The sequence below is a fragment of the Sciurus carolinensis genome, chromosome 12 (genome assembly GCF_902686445.1).
Source record: "Sciurus carolinensis chromosome 12, mSciCar1.2, whole genome shotgun sequence".
Taxonomy (NCBI): Eukaryota; Metazoa; Chordata; class Mammalia; order Rodentia; family Sciuridae; genus Sciurus; species Sciurus carolinensis.
Window position 1 is genome coordinate 84,788,853 of NC_062224.1, and position 15,484 is coordinate 84,804,336.

The 15,484-nt window shown below is 48.5% G+C and overlaps 1 protein-coding gene across 3 annotated transcripts; it reads left to right on the forward strand.

Moving 5' to 3' along the window:
• Positions 1-634: 634 nt before the first annotated feature.
• LOC124961678 (tubulin alpha-8 chain) lies at positions 635-14,349 on the forward strand. Of its 3 annotated transcripts, none has more exons than XM_047520556.1 (5): positions 635-726; positions 2,387-2,609; positions 3,445-3,593; positions 4,833-5,513; positions 13,434-14,349. In XM_047520556.1, exons 1-5 carry the CDS (start codon positions 724-726, stop codon positions 13,659-13,661), a joined length of 1,284 nt encoding a protein of 427 aa, XP_047376512.1. In that variant the 5' UTR covers positions 635-723; the 3' UTR covers positions 13,662-14,349. The 3 variants fall into 3 exon arrangements, with proteins under 3 accessions (XP_047376512.1, XP_047376510.1, XP_047376511.1); XM_047520554.1 differs by lacking the exon at positions 13,434-14,349 and adding an exon at positions 7,192-8,260; XM_047520555.1 differs by lacking the exon at positions 13,434-14,349 and adding an exon at positions 7,192-8,260 and having other exon boundaries at positions 651-761.
• Positions 14,350-15,484: the final 1,135 nt, after the last annotated feature.

Consider the following 15,484-nt stretch of genomic DNA (forward strand, 5'->3'; position numbering starts at 1 on the left):
CATCTGCTTTGGTCAGCCTGAATCTCTTGCTCTTTCAGGAATTAGGGTAACCTGAACCAGAGCAATTTCCCCAACTAAACCGGAAGTAAAAATTCAGCTTTCGGCACCAGCAATGTTCTTTCCTACCCCTGTCTGCCCGCCGGCCCCACCCTCAGCCGCATTTTACCCCCACTTTAATACTCGCCAGCCTCTGGTTTCCATCATAGCCTCTTTCCTCCTCTAGTGTTTCCGAGCTCAAGTCTGCACCATCCTCCGAGGTACTTTCCGAGCCAGGTCTGCGGTGTTGCTGGAGTGAAGTCTTGAGGCAAAAACAGAACGAAGGTATGTTCCCCAAAATTGAACTTCTCAGACCAAGTATACACTCGGACAGAGGAGAGGGTGGAGCTGGCCAGACGACGTGGACCTTCGAGATTTTCCCTCCCTTTGACTTTACAAACTGCCCAATGGCCGGCTGCGGCGGGGAGAGTTCGTGAGCGGCCGGCCAATGGCGGCGAGAGGGGAGGGCCTCGGCTGGGGGCTGGCCCAGTGAGAGACGCGTAGCGGGGAGATCCTTGTCCGGCCGCGACCCAATGGGAGCTCCTCTGGGAGGGGCGTGGCCGGAGGCAGGGCGGGGATATATAAACCCGGGCTGCGGGCCGGATTCCGGGATTCGTGGTGTAGCTGGAGACTCGTAACGCGTCTGCAGTCAGCCACTCTCCACAAGCTTTACCTGACGGAGTAGCCATGGTGAGGGGGAGCTGGGGGCCCTCGAGGAGTCCACGGTGAGGGTGCTTCTTGCGGGGAAAGCTGGGGGTCCGTGGCAAAAGCGGGCTTGGAGGGAACGCCCAGGCAGTGCAGGGTGTGGGTGGGCTGCGCCAGCATGCGAGGGGTGTTCGGAGTTCACCTTGGTGAGGATGCGCTGTGCGGGAAGCCTAGGGACGCCCGGAGCATCCAAGCACTGCTTTTCTGTGCCGCTTCCTTACGGGAAGCGGAAGCGACCTAGGAAAGTTTTGAGCATTCCAAGAGCGCTGTGCACTGGCCAAAGGTAAAGCACCCGGCGTGGGGCTGGCGGGGCGAGAACGTTGAATGGCTGTTCCAGAATTTAAGTTCGGTGACTCAGAGTTGGCTCCGCGGTGAAACGCGCCCAGTTGTCTGGAGCGGACCCAGGACCCGCCCCAAATTTCTCCCGCTGCAGTCCGTGGACAAAGAGGTGCCCGCCTTTAGCTGCAATCCCCGCCTCCCTCAGAGGGCATTCTCCCGCGCAGAAGGATGGACCTGGAATGACTAGGGAATTTCAACAGGTTTCTCGAGTTTAGAACTCGTTCCCCCTGAATGCCTTTGTCTTAGGCAGCCGGCTCAGGCCAGAAGTCCACGCACTTTGGCCCCATTACCTGACCAGGGGATTCTGTATGCCCCTGGTGCCTGGGGAATAAAGCTTTTTGCCACACTTACCTCTTTTGGTGTCCAAGGGCATGAGATCCCTTAGTTAAAACTGAGAACTTAGAGTGTGTACACATGTCCTCTGAAGGAATCTCTTGATTCTCATATTTGCTCTGATTCCCCTTGAAGGCTCTGAGGCTACCTTTGAAGATAGTTCCTAATACTGCTAAACTGTTGCCACCTCCCTCATAGAATCTCCTTTACATTTGGGAGGCAGTCAGCCCTTTCGAACCAATTGCCCTGACTATAGGTTGAGGGTGAAGGAGCAGAAAATGGGAAGATTTAACCATCATAGAACGTACCTCCGGAGACAATTGAAAGGAGGGAGAGGTGTTCTGGCCTCCACTGGGACTTTTGAGTGGAGAGTCCTTGGATTAATCCATTTGTACTAAATGGATAGTGACAGGTGTTTAGAGTAGATAAATAGCCCCCCACACCTTACACCAAAGGAAGGATTGTGGGTGAACTTTGAAAAGGCTGGCTATAATTGCTTGGGTTAATCCACAGTCCTGAATTTGGTCTTCTGCCCCTTCAGCATATGGAGGAGGCAGAGAGCCACTGTATTGGAGACCTCTTCTCCTAGGCTTCAGTATTTTGAGCCTAGAAACTCCAGATGGGTCCATCTTGAAATTCAGGACTCTGAACTTTTCCCAAGACACCCCAGCCAGCTGAAAGGGCACTTTGGCAAGATTTGGCTGCTAAGTTTTGACTTTCTCCAGTTACTAACCCCTAAAGACCTAAGCATAATCACTTCTTAACCCCTGAGTGAATGAAAGAAAATCAGGGTCTGGCTTCAAATGTGAGAAGTCTTGGGAAAAGAACTCTGTCTTTTGGGTTCTATACTTGGTAACACCCACCTCAGCCTTCAGGTAGGTGGGGAAAGAAGGGACTCCCAGGGAAGACTTTTTTCCCCCAGTTTCAGCCTCCCTCCCCACGCCGCTGACAGCATGTCACTCTGTTCTTCCAGCGTGAGTGCATCTCCATTCATGTGGGCCAGGCCGGGGCACAGATGGGCAATGCCTGCTGGGAGCTCTACTGCCTGGAGCACAACATCCAGCCTGACGGCACTGTGCCCAGCAACAGGACCCTAGGGAGTGGTGATGACTCCTTCAACACCTTCTTCAATGAGACAGAGGCTGGCAAGCATGTGCCCCGGACTGTCTTTGTGGACCTGGAGCCTGCTGTCATAGGTAAGTGGAAAACATTCTTGCCAGCCCCAGAGTTAGTGGAATGTTCTGCTAAGGGGGAAAGCACTTGGAATGCAGGCAAGAACAACACTGGAGTCTGGATTGTTGCTTTTGTCTAGATGCTGTCTTCAGAAGGGGACTCAGGACTTCTGTGCTTAGAGGGAGATCATTCGCAGAGCTCTGTCCAGAAACTGCCAGATAATCTGAGTCAGAGGTCCAACATAGAATGAATACTGCAGAAAGGAATAGATAACAGCAGACCTGTTAGACTTCCTTTTCCCTACCCTCAGGCTTGTGATCATATTACCTAGGGACCTGAGAACTGAGGACATTCCTAATAGCCCCCTGCTCAGCCTTGCCTGAAATAGGCCCCCCTAGTTGGATGTGGGCCCCTGTGAACTTGGCTGTTGCTGGCTCCTGTGGGCTTTTCTGCTTCCTCCCTTCTGCATCTGGAGCTCCTCAGTTTCCTGTTTGTGAAAATTCTACCTCTTCCCCCCCATCTTTCTAAAGATCCTGTTTTAGATGTGAAACTGTGGAATGGGTTTTCTGCTCTAATCTATATTCTTGTCCCCCCAAAAAAGTTAAGTGAGATTCCTCTGAACACTGATTCCTTGCCAAGAAAAGAAGTGACTGTGATCAGAAGGGACTGTTAAAGGTGCCCCCTGGCTTCCTCCTCAGGCCCAGGTGGGTGCTGGCTTTGGAAGTGGCTTTTGGAACCTCATGTGTCTCTTGTCAGTTACTCCTGGGAAGATTAGCAGCAAAGATTCTAGGGCCTTTTTGTCCTCTTAGGGAATGAGAAGAGTCTCTCTTAACCTTTGCCTTCTCTCTTCCCCTCAAGATGAAGTAAGAACTGGCATTTATAGGCAGCTCTTTCACCCTGAGCAGCTGATATCCGGCAAGGAAGACGCTGCAAACAACTATGCCCGTGGTCACTACACTGTGGGGAAGGAGATCATCGATCTGGTACTGGAAAGAATCCGAAAACTGGTGAGCACGACCAGGTGCCCCTGGCACCTGCAGGAGGTCATGGCATTCTTAACCTCCCTCCCTGGCCTGGGAGCTGAACATGTACAGCAAGAAGTAGAACCCCAGCCTATGGCTGCTACCTGCTATCATTTCTCTCACCTGTCTCCTCAGCTTCCCCTAGGGGGAGCTGTGTGTCCTGTGCTGGGTGTGGATCTAGGGTTGAAAAGCTGAAGAACTTGCTCTCTCCTGACTTTGTGGACTCAGGCTTCTGCCCTGCTGTTTCTTGCTTGCCAAGTCTGATTCTGTTCCAAGCCTTCTTTGAACTTTGATCTGTCTCCACAGCTGCTCAATGTGTTGTTGTTAGACTCCTGTGCAGCTCTTACTAACTGGTAGAGGTTTCTGCTTAACTCTTAACAACTTCTTCAGTTTACCCATCCCCTGTCCAATGGAGTGAGGCCAGCTGGGAACCAGTACCCGGGCTCTGTTTCTCTACAGGGGTTGTCTAGACATACACTCTGTTACTCAGTAGAGGCTGAAGGACTCGGAGTGATATTCAGAGAAATGGAAGTCTGTGCTCCCCTCCTCAGGAATGAAAATCAAAGCATTCCCTAGGGTTATATCTTTATTATACTGTCATTACCTTTGCATCTGGCATAGATTGATAACTTTTTAAGTCTAAAGAATAACTACATCAGAATCACCAAGGGACTTGGTAAACCTATAGGTTCCTGGGTTCCTGACTGAAGAGGGGCTTGAAAATCTGCATATTCAATGGGATCCCTCCACCATTCCCAGTCTTCTGCAACTACGTGGCAAAACAGTGAAGGCGGCCCAGTTCTCTGGCTGCAAATTCTGCACCCCACCCAACCCTCATCTCCCCCACCCCTCCCACCCCTGCACCGCACACACAGCACTGCCTTCCTAGCTCAGCTGTCTCCAAAGAACTCCAAGCGTCTTGTAGATATTCTTTTCTCACTGTCCTAGAGGTGATGCCAAAGGGCATGAGGGAAGCTTTGGGGGATAATAGAAATTTCTACATCTTAATAGGATTGGATATATAGGTGTGTATACATGCCTAAGCATTTTACCTATAATATATACTTAAATGTAAATCCTATTTCAAAGTTTTAGAATACAAAAGTAAGTGCCATTGTAGTTGGATAACAGTTGCTTTGCAGACAGGAAAGAGCTCCCTGGGGGGAGGAATGGGGGTGTGCAGCAAGCCATCTGCATCCTTAATGGTGTTACTTCCTGCTCCAGACAGACCAGTGCACTGGACTCCAGGGCTTTCTGATCTTCCACAGCTTTGGAGGCGGCACTGGCTCAGGCTTTACCTCCCTGCTGATGGAGCGGCTTTCTGTTGACTATGGCAAGAAGTCCAAGTTGGAATTTGCTATCTACCCAGCCCCACAAGTGTCCACAGCAGTTGTAGAGCCCTATAATTCCATCTTGACCACCCACACCACCCTGGAGCACTCGGACTGTGCCTTCATGGTAGACAATGAGGCCATCTATGATATCTGCCGCCGCAACCTGGACATCGAGTGCCCAACCTACACCAACCTCAACCGGCTCATTGGCCAGATTGTGTCCTCCATCACTGCCTCCCTGCGTTTTGATGGTGCCCTCAACGTGGACCTCACGGAATTCCAGACCAATCTGGTGCCCTATCCCCGCATCCACTTTCCCCTGGTGACCTACTCGCCCATTGTTTCAGCTGAGAAGGCCTATCATGAGCAGCTCTCGGTGTCGGAAATCACCAGTGCCTGCTTTGAACCTTCCAATCAGATGGTCAAGTGTGACCCTCGCCATGGCAAGTACATGGCCTGCTGTGTGCTGTACCGTGGAGACGTGGTGCCCAAGGATGTGAGCGCCGCCATTGCCTCCATCAAGACCAAGCGCACCATCCAGTTTGTGGACTGGTGTCCTACAGGTTTCAAGGCAAGTTTGGCAGGGAAGGAAAGGGTTCACAGGGGACCCGCGTACCTACTGGGAAAGATTCCTGTAGAGCTGTAGGCACAAAGGACAAACACACTGGGGGTAGGAAGAATAAGGCAAATAATAGCTCTAGTGGCTGCCTGTAACTTGATAGGTCTCAACTGGTCTAGAAGCCTTTGACCCAGAGGCCAGGGTAGGTTCTATTTAGAAGATTGACTTCATAAAAGGACAAGTGTCAGTTTTGTATCACTTAGTCCGGCAAACAGGCATTCCCTAGGCATGCCAGTTAAGTTAGGAAGATCAGCCTCCTTATTCACATGTACCAGGGACATAGCCACATGACACAGCCTGTTCAGAAGGGAAAGCTTTTGGAAGCACAGAAAAGCCTACCACCAGATTATGGGAGAAACGTGTGTCAGAGGCTTCTGGAGTTTTGTGTCTGTGAATGTCGTCACTTGCTTTTGTAGTGAAGAGCTATATGTTTAGGCCCCTCCCTATTAGTTCACATCCCCTAGGTGCTGGGCATCTGACCTAGTTTAAATTTTATGGGACTTTGCTCTAGGGTAAGACTCAGGAAAAATTAAAGGTGGCAGCTGTGACATTAGAAAACATACAGCTTTCTTGCCATATGACACTTGTGACCAAAACAGGAGGGGAGGGGAGGACTCCTGATCATAAAGGTAATAGCCGCTTGCTAGTATTAGAGTTCTGTAGCTCCGTATGCAAAATGAGGGGTAGGATATCTGGGGCACGGCAGACTGTTTCTTCCTCCCCATGGAAGAATGTTAGCTACTCAAAGGAAGAAACAGACTGCTTTTAGGAAGTGGTAGGCTTGCTGTCACTAGAGACAATAATGGGAAGTCAACCCTTTGGAGGGTGGGGGAGCACTGAATATGAAATTTATTTTCAAATTCTTGATGGGTGTTTTTGTTTTGTTTTGGCAGTACTGGGGCTTGAATCCAGGGGTGCTCTACCACTGAGCTACATTCCCACCCTTTTTTTATTATTTCAAGACAGGGTGTCATTAAGTTGCCAGGCCAGCCTTGAATTTGCATCCTCCTACCTTGCCTTCTCCAGTCACTGTGATAATAGGCATACACCATGCACTCGGCTGATCAGTGTTTAAAGTAGGTTAGATTTAGATCCAACAGGAGATCTTTTTTTTTTTTGGTTTCTGAGGATTGAACTCAGGCACTCAACTGAGCCACATCCCCAGCCCTATTTTGTATTTTATTATTTTATTTAGAGACAGGGTCTCACAGAGTTGCTTAGCACCTTGCTTTTGCTGAGGCTGACTTTGAACTTGTGATCCTCCTATCTCAGCCTCCCAAGCAACTGAGATTATAAGTGTGCACCACCAGACCCAGCTCAAGGAGACATCTTTTAGAGCGTTGTATTTTTTTTAACTATTGAGTTTCTAAACTATAGGAAAAGGAGACTAGTACCTTTAATACCCACATGCCTGCTACACAGATTTAACATCTAAATCTGTTTACTTTTGCTTTGCTGACCCTCTTAACCCCACTTAAATAGCAGTATAACACACAAATCCACTTTTATGCCTCACGAAGTTGATAGTAGTTCCCCAAAATAAAAATACCTAGTCAGTTAAGGGGTCCTTGTACAGACTCCTTCCAGGACATAGAACCAGGTACTTAGACTACTTTCCCTTTCTTCTTAGGTTGGCATCAACTACCAGCCCCCGACAGTGGTGCCTGGGGGTGACCTAGCCAAGCTGCAGCGGGCAGTGTGCATGCTAAGCAACACCACAGCCATCGCTGAGGCCTGGGCCCGCCTCAACCACAAGTTTGACCTGATGTATGCCAAGCGGGCATTTGTGCACTGGTATGTAGGTGAGGGCATGGAGGAAGGAGAGTTCTCCGAGGCCCGAGAGGACCTGGCTGCCCTGGAAAAGGATTATGAAGAAGTGGGCTCAGAGTCTGTGGATGGCGAAGATGAGAGCGAGGAGTTCTAGGGCATCCTGGCACCTGCCACATCTGGTTTCTCACCCTCCAGTTTTTTGTTTTTGTTTTTTTTTTTTTTTTTAATCTCTCATTCCACTGTCTTCCCAACACCCTGCAAATACAATTGATGTCTCAAGTGAAGTGGGCTTCTGATGTGGAATTCTGTATAGGCAGAGGGCCTTCCCAGTGTCATTTGTCATCCTTGGTTAAGGGGCAGGCTGGTCATCATCTCCAAGGACTACAGCTGGGGATGTCAACAGGAGGATTGGCACTGCATCCTTCTGTGAGCAGACCACCCTGACAAATATGCACTGGTTCAGTCCTGGGCTGCCCGCTCTGACTTCATGTGGGTCCCTATGTGCCCTCTTGTCCCCAGCTCACCCCAAGGAAGGGTAAGCCTTGTAGGGGGTCCATGAAAGCTGCTTTTATTATTATTATTTTTTATTTAGAGACAGGGTCGTACTGAGTTGCTTAGGGTCTCCTTAAGTTGCTGAGACTGGCTTTGAACTCACTGTCCTCCTGTCTCAGCCTCCCAAACTGCCCAGGTGCTGCAAATCTTTCAGCCCCCAGCATTCTGGGGCAGAAGCTTCTCCATTTCAGTGCTTGGAAGGAATAGAGCCTTTTTTAGCATGTCCTCTCCTCATGGCCAACAGAGGGCACTAGAGGTTGGACTCAGGCCAGTCTGCCGCAGCCATCTTACAATTTAGGGCTCTACCTTGATGTCTTATAAAGATGCAGGGTCCAAGAAATAAGATTAAAAAAAAAAAAAGGTTGTTAGCCTGGAGCTATAAACAGGTGAAGTAAATATTTTTAATAGTACTTATGAGCCTTTTAGACGAGAAAATCCGTATCTTTTATTCTCAAAGGAGCCCATAATGAGGAAGTTAGGAACTGTTCAAGGGGCTAGGCATATCTGGTCACATATGGTCTTAGGGATCAGTGTATTAGTCAGTAAAAAGATCTGGCAGTAGCTAAGGGCTAAACAGATGGCTCCTTCTAGCACGGCCCAGACTCAAAGAGGCATCTCTTTAATAATGCGCTTGACAAGTCCCCTTCGCCAGGCCGAGGTGGTAGACTTGTGTGCTCTGAAAAGGTGGTGAATCTCCAGGGACCCCAGCTCTGTTCCTAGCAAGACCACACTGAACACACCCCTCCCCCATACCCTTGGCCTGAGTATACCTGCTGAGTGTCAGACACTCAATTCTAGCATTGTGACTCAGGATGTGTGTCTGCTTTTTTAAAGCACCAGTGAGCCTTGGAGCTGCCTGGAAATATCTCCTGTGACCTCACTTTGGGTTCAGGAGATTAGTGTTAACAGAGACCAATAGCAAGCATCTGTGAGTCTGGCCTGGTTGGTGCCTGGAGGGCTTTGCTAAGAGAATGGTAGAGCCCAGGCCCATGGACTTTGACCCCTGTGGAGCCACCATGGACCTGGGAGATTGTTGTTCCAGGGGTTGTGTGTGTCTCCAGTTTTCCATCCTCCTCTGGGATTGTAGCTCAGTATAGAGTTCTGACAGTCTCCTGCTTGGTTTTTCCCCCTTTTCCCTCAGTCCCAAAAGACAAGGCCCTCAGCCTACTTTATTCCTTCTTCTTGATTTTCTGATAGCTCAGCTCTGACATCATTTTGTGCTTTCCTGGCTTCTGCCCCCTCTTCCAATTGAAGCAAGATCTCCCTGCTATAGCTGTTACTTTCAGAATCCTTTCCAAAACTGTTTCTGATAGACAACATCCTGTTTCCTCTTGCACTCAAAGGACTAGAGTTGGAGGAGAAATTAGGTGTAAAAGGAAAGGGAAAGAGAAGTGAGGCAAACCTGCCTTATTAAAGTGCTTATTAGTTGGACACAGTGGCACACACCTGTAATCCCAGAGCTTGGAAGGCTGAGGCAGGGGGATAGAAAGTTCAAAGCCAGCCTCAGCAACTTAGCGAGGCCCTAAGCAACTCAGTGAGACCCTGTTGCAAAATAAGATATTTAAAAGGGGGCTGGAGATGTGACTCAGTGGTTAAACGCCTCTGGGTTTAATCTCCAGTACTAAAAAAAATAAAGTGCCTATTAAAGGATGTGGATCTGTTCACGTGTTCTGCCAGTATCTTTACCCAGGAACCAACGAGCTGATTTTTTTTGTTTCCCTGCTCTCTCCCTCACTGGCTCCTGACTTCATACATATTAGCATTTCTAACTCTGTTAGTGCAAACTGTGAGAGAGACCACGCTTCCCTTTCAGGTGCCCCAGGCAAAGGGAAGGAGAACGCTCAGTAAGGGCTGGACACCTCACTGCAGTAGTCTTACTCCATTCCATACAGTCAGTTACAACTGAGAGGAGCAAGGTAGATGATTTATTTGGATAAATTAGCAGCTGCCATCCCTCTCATGGCACCCAGGTAGAATGGAATATTGAGGAGCCCTGATGAAGTGAAGATGGAGCATATAAATTCTTACTTTGGATGTTGTGATCTGAAATGGTTGATAACTGTGATTTGAGTCTTATCAGTTATTCTCTGTGAAGCATGAGCATGAAGGAAGTATTGTCCATAGGTGTTCTTACTGGAGCCAGCAGCAGATGGACTCCATTCCTGACCACAGCCAGGTCTAAACATAGATGACTTCCTGCAGGCACCCTCACCTTCCATTTGAAACTGCTCTAGGACCCAGGAGCTCATGCACAGTTGACTCCACTGAGTCCTTGGAGGGCAGGGTGGCTATTCTGGTGATCCAGCACCAAAGACTAGGTGAATGGGCCTAAAAGAGAGGGAAGACCAGTGTTCTCTGCAGAGTGCCCGACCCAGATGAGAAATATAGCAAGAAAAAATTTCTGCCATCCAGAAATATATAGATATGATAGGAGACTGTTTCTTTATCTCTGGTGCAGACTTTCACCAAGCTTTACCTGGTTTTCTGTCTGCTGCTTCACCAACATTCTGGGCTGGGCCTAAGGTATAGAATTTTAGACTTGGCTGCTCCAGAGACATATAAACTTGTTTTCTTTTGGACGCATTTGATAGCTGTCTGTCTGGATAAAGTATGTTAGCTTTCTGTCACTAAAACAAAATATCTGAGATAATTGATGAAAGAATAGTTTTATTTTGACTCCCTTTCAGAGGTTCCAGACCATGAATTTGTTAGTCTATGGCAAAGCAGCCCATTATGGCAGAACCGTGTGGCAGAACAAAACCACTGGCCTCTTGGCCAGGAAGGAACCAGAGTCCCATAATCCTCTTCAGGAGCACATCCCCAGTGACCTAAGGACTTCTCACTAAGTCCCAACTCTCAAAGTTTAACCCTCTGCCAATAGTGCCACCATGGGGACCAGGCCTTTAACACATGTGCCTTTGGGGGATATTCAAGGTCCAAACTGTAGCAGCGAGAGAAAGGATCTTGTGGTCTGACTGTTCCTTTACAAAGGCTTTTGGCCAGTCTTCCTTTTGAGCTCAGCCCTGCATCCTTCAGCACTTACCAGGGTTTTCATTTAGTTCCTCACCTTTTGGAGATTCTGTGGTGTGAATCATCTTGCTTCCTGTAGGCATTTAGTCTCATGCGCCAGTCCTTCCACCTATAATGAGGAGTCTATTTGCTCTCTCTCATGTTCCTTCTTCCTTAGAGCTCAGGATTGGGATGAGATCCACGGACAGGCTGCTGAGAAGGCACAGGAAGCCCAGTGCAGCCAAGGGGAGGTTTCCAGAAGGATTGGCTTTTGAACCAGATGGTAGAGATGTATTAGGGAGCACAGCAGGGTGTTCAAGACAGGGACTGGTATATTAGAAAAGGTATGGACAACACGAACACATTCTATTCAAGTGACATTGAGTCATTTGAAACTTGGGATAGAGGAAGGAGAAACTAGGAAAAAAGGCACAGAACCGATGATCTTGGTTTTTATTATGTTTGTTAAGTACTGGGGATTGAACCCAGGAACAATCACAACCCTACATCCCCAACGCTTTTTATTTTGAGATAGGTTCTCCCTCAGTTGCCCGGGCTGGCCTTGAACTTGGAATCCTGCTTCAGCCTCCTGCACAGCTAGGATTATAGGTGTGCACCACCACACCTAGCTACGGTTTGGATCTTAAATGTGTTCACAAGAGCTGATGTGTTGAAGGCTTGGTCCCCAGTGCAGCAGTGTTCAGAGCCAGCTTTTGGGAGGTGATACAATCATGAGGGCTCTGATCTCATAAACTAATTCATTTATGTATTCAAAGCTTACTGGGTTTGAGGAGGAGCTTTGTTATGAAAGCAAGCTCTCTGCTTGCTGGCTACAATGAGGTGAGCCGCTTGCTCTACCATACACTCCACCATGATGTTCTGACTCACCACAAGCCCATAGTCACAGGACCAAGTGACCATAGACTAAAGCCTCTGAAACTGAGCCAAAATAACTCTTTCCTTCTTTTCAAGTTGTTTATCTCAGGTATTTTATCATAGTGACAGAAAGCTGACCAACAGCCAGGCATGGTGGCACATGCCTGTAATCCCAATGACTCAACAGGCTAAGCCAGGAGGATCATAAGATCGAAGCCAGCCTGGGCAACAAAGCAAGACCCTGTCTCAGAAAACAAAAAGAGCTGGGGATGTAGCTCAGTGATAAGCACCCCTGGGTTCAGTCCCCAATACCAGCAAAAAACAAAGCTCACCAAAGCAGTTTTGTGTTTCTTTTTCAAAGATTTTTTGAGCAATTACTATGTGCCATAGATGATTCTAGGGAGCCATTGAGGATCAAAAGAATTTAAACTTTTATGTAAAATCTTCAGTGACCTTCAAGTGCCTACATTGAAGTATCACCTAAAGCAGTGGTTCTCGATCTGGGGCATATTTGCCTCCAGGGGATGTATTTGGCAATGCTTCAAGACATTTTTAGTTGTTGAAACTGGGGTGAGGCTGTTCTGGTATGTAGCATGTAGAGACCAGGGATGCTATTCAACATCCTATAAAGCACAGGATGGTCCCCTAAACAAAATCATCCCACCCGGAAATGTCAATAGTACTAAGATGGAGAAACCTTGCTTTAAAGGATTGTTGCAAGAAAGGTAGATTGCCAGGCACAGTGTGGTAGAGACCTAGAGGCTGTTGTAATCAAGGTGAAAAATAAGTCTTCAACCAGTGCAGCGAGATGGGGAAGGGAAGAGTAAGAGAATTGAAATCAGCACTTACCAGTTGACAAGGCGCCTGGAGAGACGCATCATCGATGACTCTGCCTTGGATAGCATGAGATGTCCTTTGTGTCCCACTTGGTTGAGAAATAAATGTAGTTTTGGACACTATTAGTCTGCAAGGGCTGCCCTAAAAAGTTACTACAAACTAGGTGGCTTAAACAACCAAAATGCTTTCCTCGCAATTCTGGAGGCTGAGTCTCCAAGCTGAAGGCATTGGCAGGATTGGTTTCTTCTGAGGTCTCTGTGTGGTTTGGCTTTTACATGGCTGCCCTCTCCCTGTGTTGGACTCTGCTTATCTGTGTTCTAGTTTTCCTTTAAAAGGACACCAGTCATGGATTAGGACCTATCTATCCATATGACTTCATTTCAACTTACTTAGCACTTTAAAGGCCCTACCTCCAAATGCAGCCATACTGACGTGCACTGGGGGTTAGGGATTCAACATATATATTTGAGGACAGAAGGAAACCAATTTCCAATTCAGCCCATAACAGATATGTTGGGATTGAAGTGATTGGGGACTGACCAGAGCACAATGGGTACACAGAGGTGCTACTTTGGAACCTAGAAAATTGGGACTTGCATTGCTGGTGTCCCAATGCAATTGGGGCGGCTAGAGCTGAGGGTCAAGAGGTCGCCAGCAGAGTACAAAACAGCAGCTGACTCAGTATAGAGAATCAGTCTAAGAGATAAGACGATTGTGTCTTCCACACTCGATACTAGTATCAAAGGCAGCAGCATTGGGCAGGTGGGTACTTGTACAAATGTTTCTAGGTGGGAGAGTAGAATTCCTGGTTTCCTTTTTCTACATCAGAATTCATTTGTTCTCATGGGAGACAAGAAAGGAGACACTATTCACAACTTTGAGTTTTCCTCTAGAGGAGTGGAAAAAAGCATCGGAGAACCCTCCAGGCCTATGTGGCAGTTCTGCCAGGCAGCATGCCTTCCCCATCCCCTTCTGAGCTCTCCAATCCCCAGCATGGCCATTTCCATGGAGGCCCCAGCACATGGAGCATGGAATCAACTTGTCATCTTAGTCTAAGCTCATGAGGGAGCCAAGTAAGGAAGCAGAAGCTGTGTGAACAAATCAAAGTGTAATATGACAGTAATGAGGATCCAGCGTGGTGGCGCACGCCTGTAATCCCAGCAGCTCAGGAGGCTGAAGCAGGAGGATCGCGAGTTCAGAACCAGCCTCAGCAACTCAATGAGGTCCTGAGCAACTCAGCAAGACCCTGTATCTAAATAAAATACAAAACAAGGCTGGGGTTGTGGCTCAGTGGTTAAGCGCCCCTGGGTTCAATTCCAGTACCCGAAAAGGAAAAAAAAAAAATGACAATGATGAGCTTCAATATGGGTAAAGTCCAGAAGCTGATGGCATTGAGGACAGAGGATCCTGAAGACCAAATAGTTGTCCAGGCAGACCAGGAAGGAACAAGGCAGAGGGTCCAGCGTGCTACCTCATACTAACACCCCAACACTGGAGCTTAAGGCACAAGGCAGTGATGGGAAGCAGGAGGAAATGTTTGGGAGGCAGGCAGGGACTATGGGAAGGCATCTCCTCATCCAAGCAGAGTCTCAGGCTAGAGAGTGGGAAGGAAGGGCTCCCCAGCACATGAGCCTTTGAGGACAGCGTGTGTGTTTTACTTACCCTATGGTGGTAGCCCACCAGAGTATACTGGGGTACTGAGCCAGGAAGATAGAAGCTGGGGTGCCAATTTATAGTCACAGATAGGTGGTGACTGAGCCCAAGATCAAAATGTCTGCCAATTAAAGGGATAGTAATAAGTATAAATGATTCCCTGTGTGCCTGGCATTGTGTTCAGAAGGCTGGTTCATTCCTGTTGTCCAGGGAGGGGAGTCCTGGGCCTCCATCTTAAGCTGAGGCCTTCTGTGCCACTTCCTGGAGCACTGACTGCCTGGAAGGGGGGCCGTTGGTGCTGGCTCAACCATGGACTGGAACAGCTGCTCAAAAGGACGCGGCAGAGCCGGGCATACAACTGTAATCCCAGCAGTTTAGGAGGCTGAGGCAGGAGGATCATAGGTTCAAGGCCACCTTAGCAACTTAGTAAAACCCTGTCTCAATTTTAAAAAACTAGGGATGCAGCTGAGTGGTAAGGTGCCCCTGAGTTCAATCCCCAGTACCAAAAAAAAAAAAGCAAGCAGGGGGATGGGACAGAAGCTAAGGTGGCAGTGTGGGCTTACCTCCTGGCTGAGGAAGCCAGCAGGGAACATGTAGCCCCTTTCCTTCCTCATCCCAGTCCTCAGTCCTGAGGAAGAAAGATAGTGCAGTGTGGTTCCTTCAGCAGGGGAAAGGGATGACCTGCCTCGCTGTGGAAGAGGTGCAAACCTGGTCCAGCAATCCTTTCCTCCCTTTCCTGTAAATAGACTTGGAGTAGATCTCCCCCCTCATCCCTGTGCTCTAGGATTCAGAACCCAGCGAGCTAGGAAGACAGCGAAGGATGGGGTATCAGAGCTGTGGGCATCTCCCCCACACCTACCCCTTCTTGCTGATCTGAAGTCTGATTTTTTTTTTTCCCTATCAAGTCTGGGCAGGCTTCTTAGAGGGTCGTGGCTGCTGCTTCTGGGAGGGGCTACTTCCAGGCTGTCAGAAAGGCAGTGGGCAAGTCCCATAATGCACTTCACACAGCATCATCCGAAGGGGAGGCAGCAGATACTGGCCCATCTGGTCATCTAGAGTTTTCCTCCAGGGAATAGTTCCCATCCCTGATGCCTGGGCCCCTTGGAGTAGACTTCACTAGTTCGAGTACAAGCCACGTCTAATTGTTCTGCTGAAGATTCCACAGAGGTGTGAGAGATCCATTTTGCTGCCCTTCAGTGGCACAAAGTAACATAGCTAGTGATTAA

Bases quoted from the DNA above. Each gene is read 5' to 3' on its own strand.
- LOC124961678 (XM_047520554.1), top strand. The intron at 3,594-4,832 runs GTGAGCACGACC...TTCCTGCTCCAG, and splicing joins TGGAAAGAATCCGAAAACTG to ACAGACCAGTGCACTGGACT. The intron at 5,514-7,191 runs GCAAGTTTGGCA...CTTTCTTCTTAG, and splicing joins GGTGTCCTACAGGTTTCAAG to GTTGGCATCAACTACCAGCC.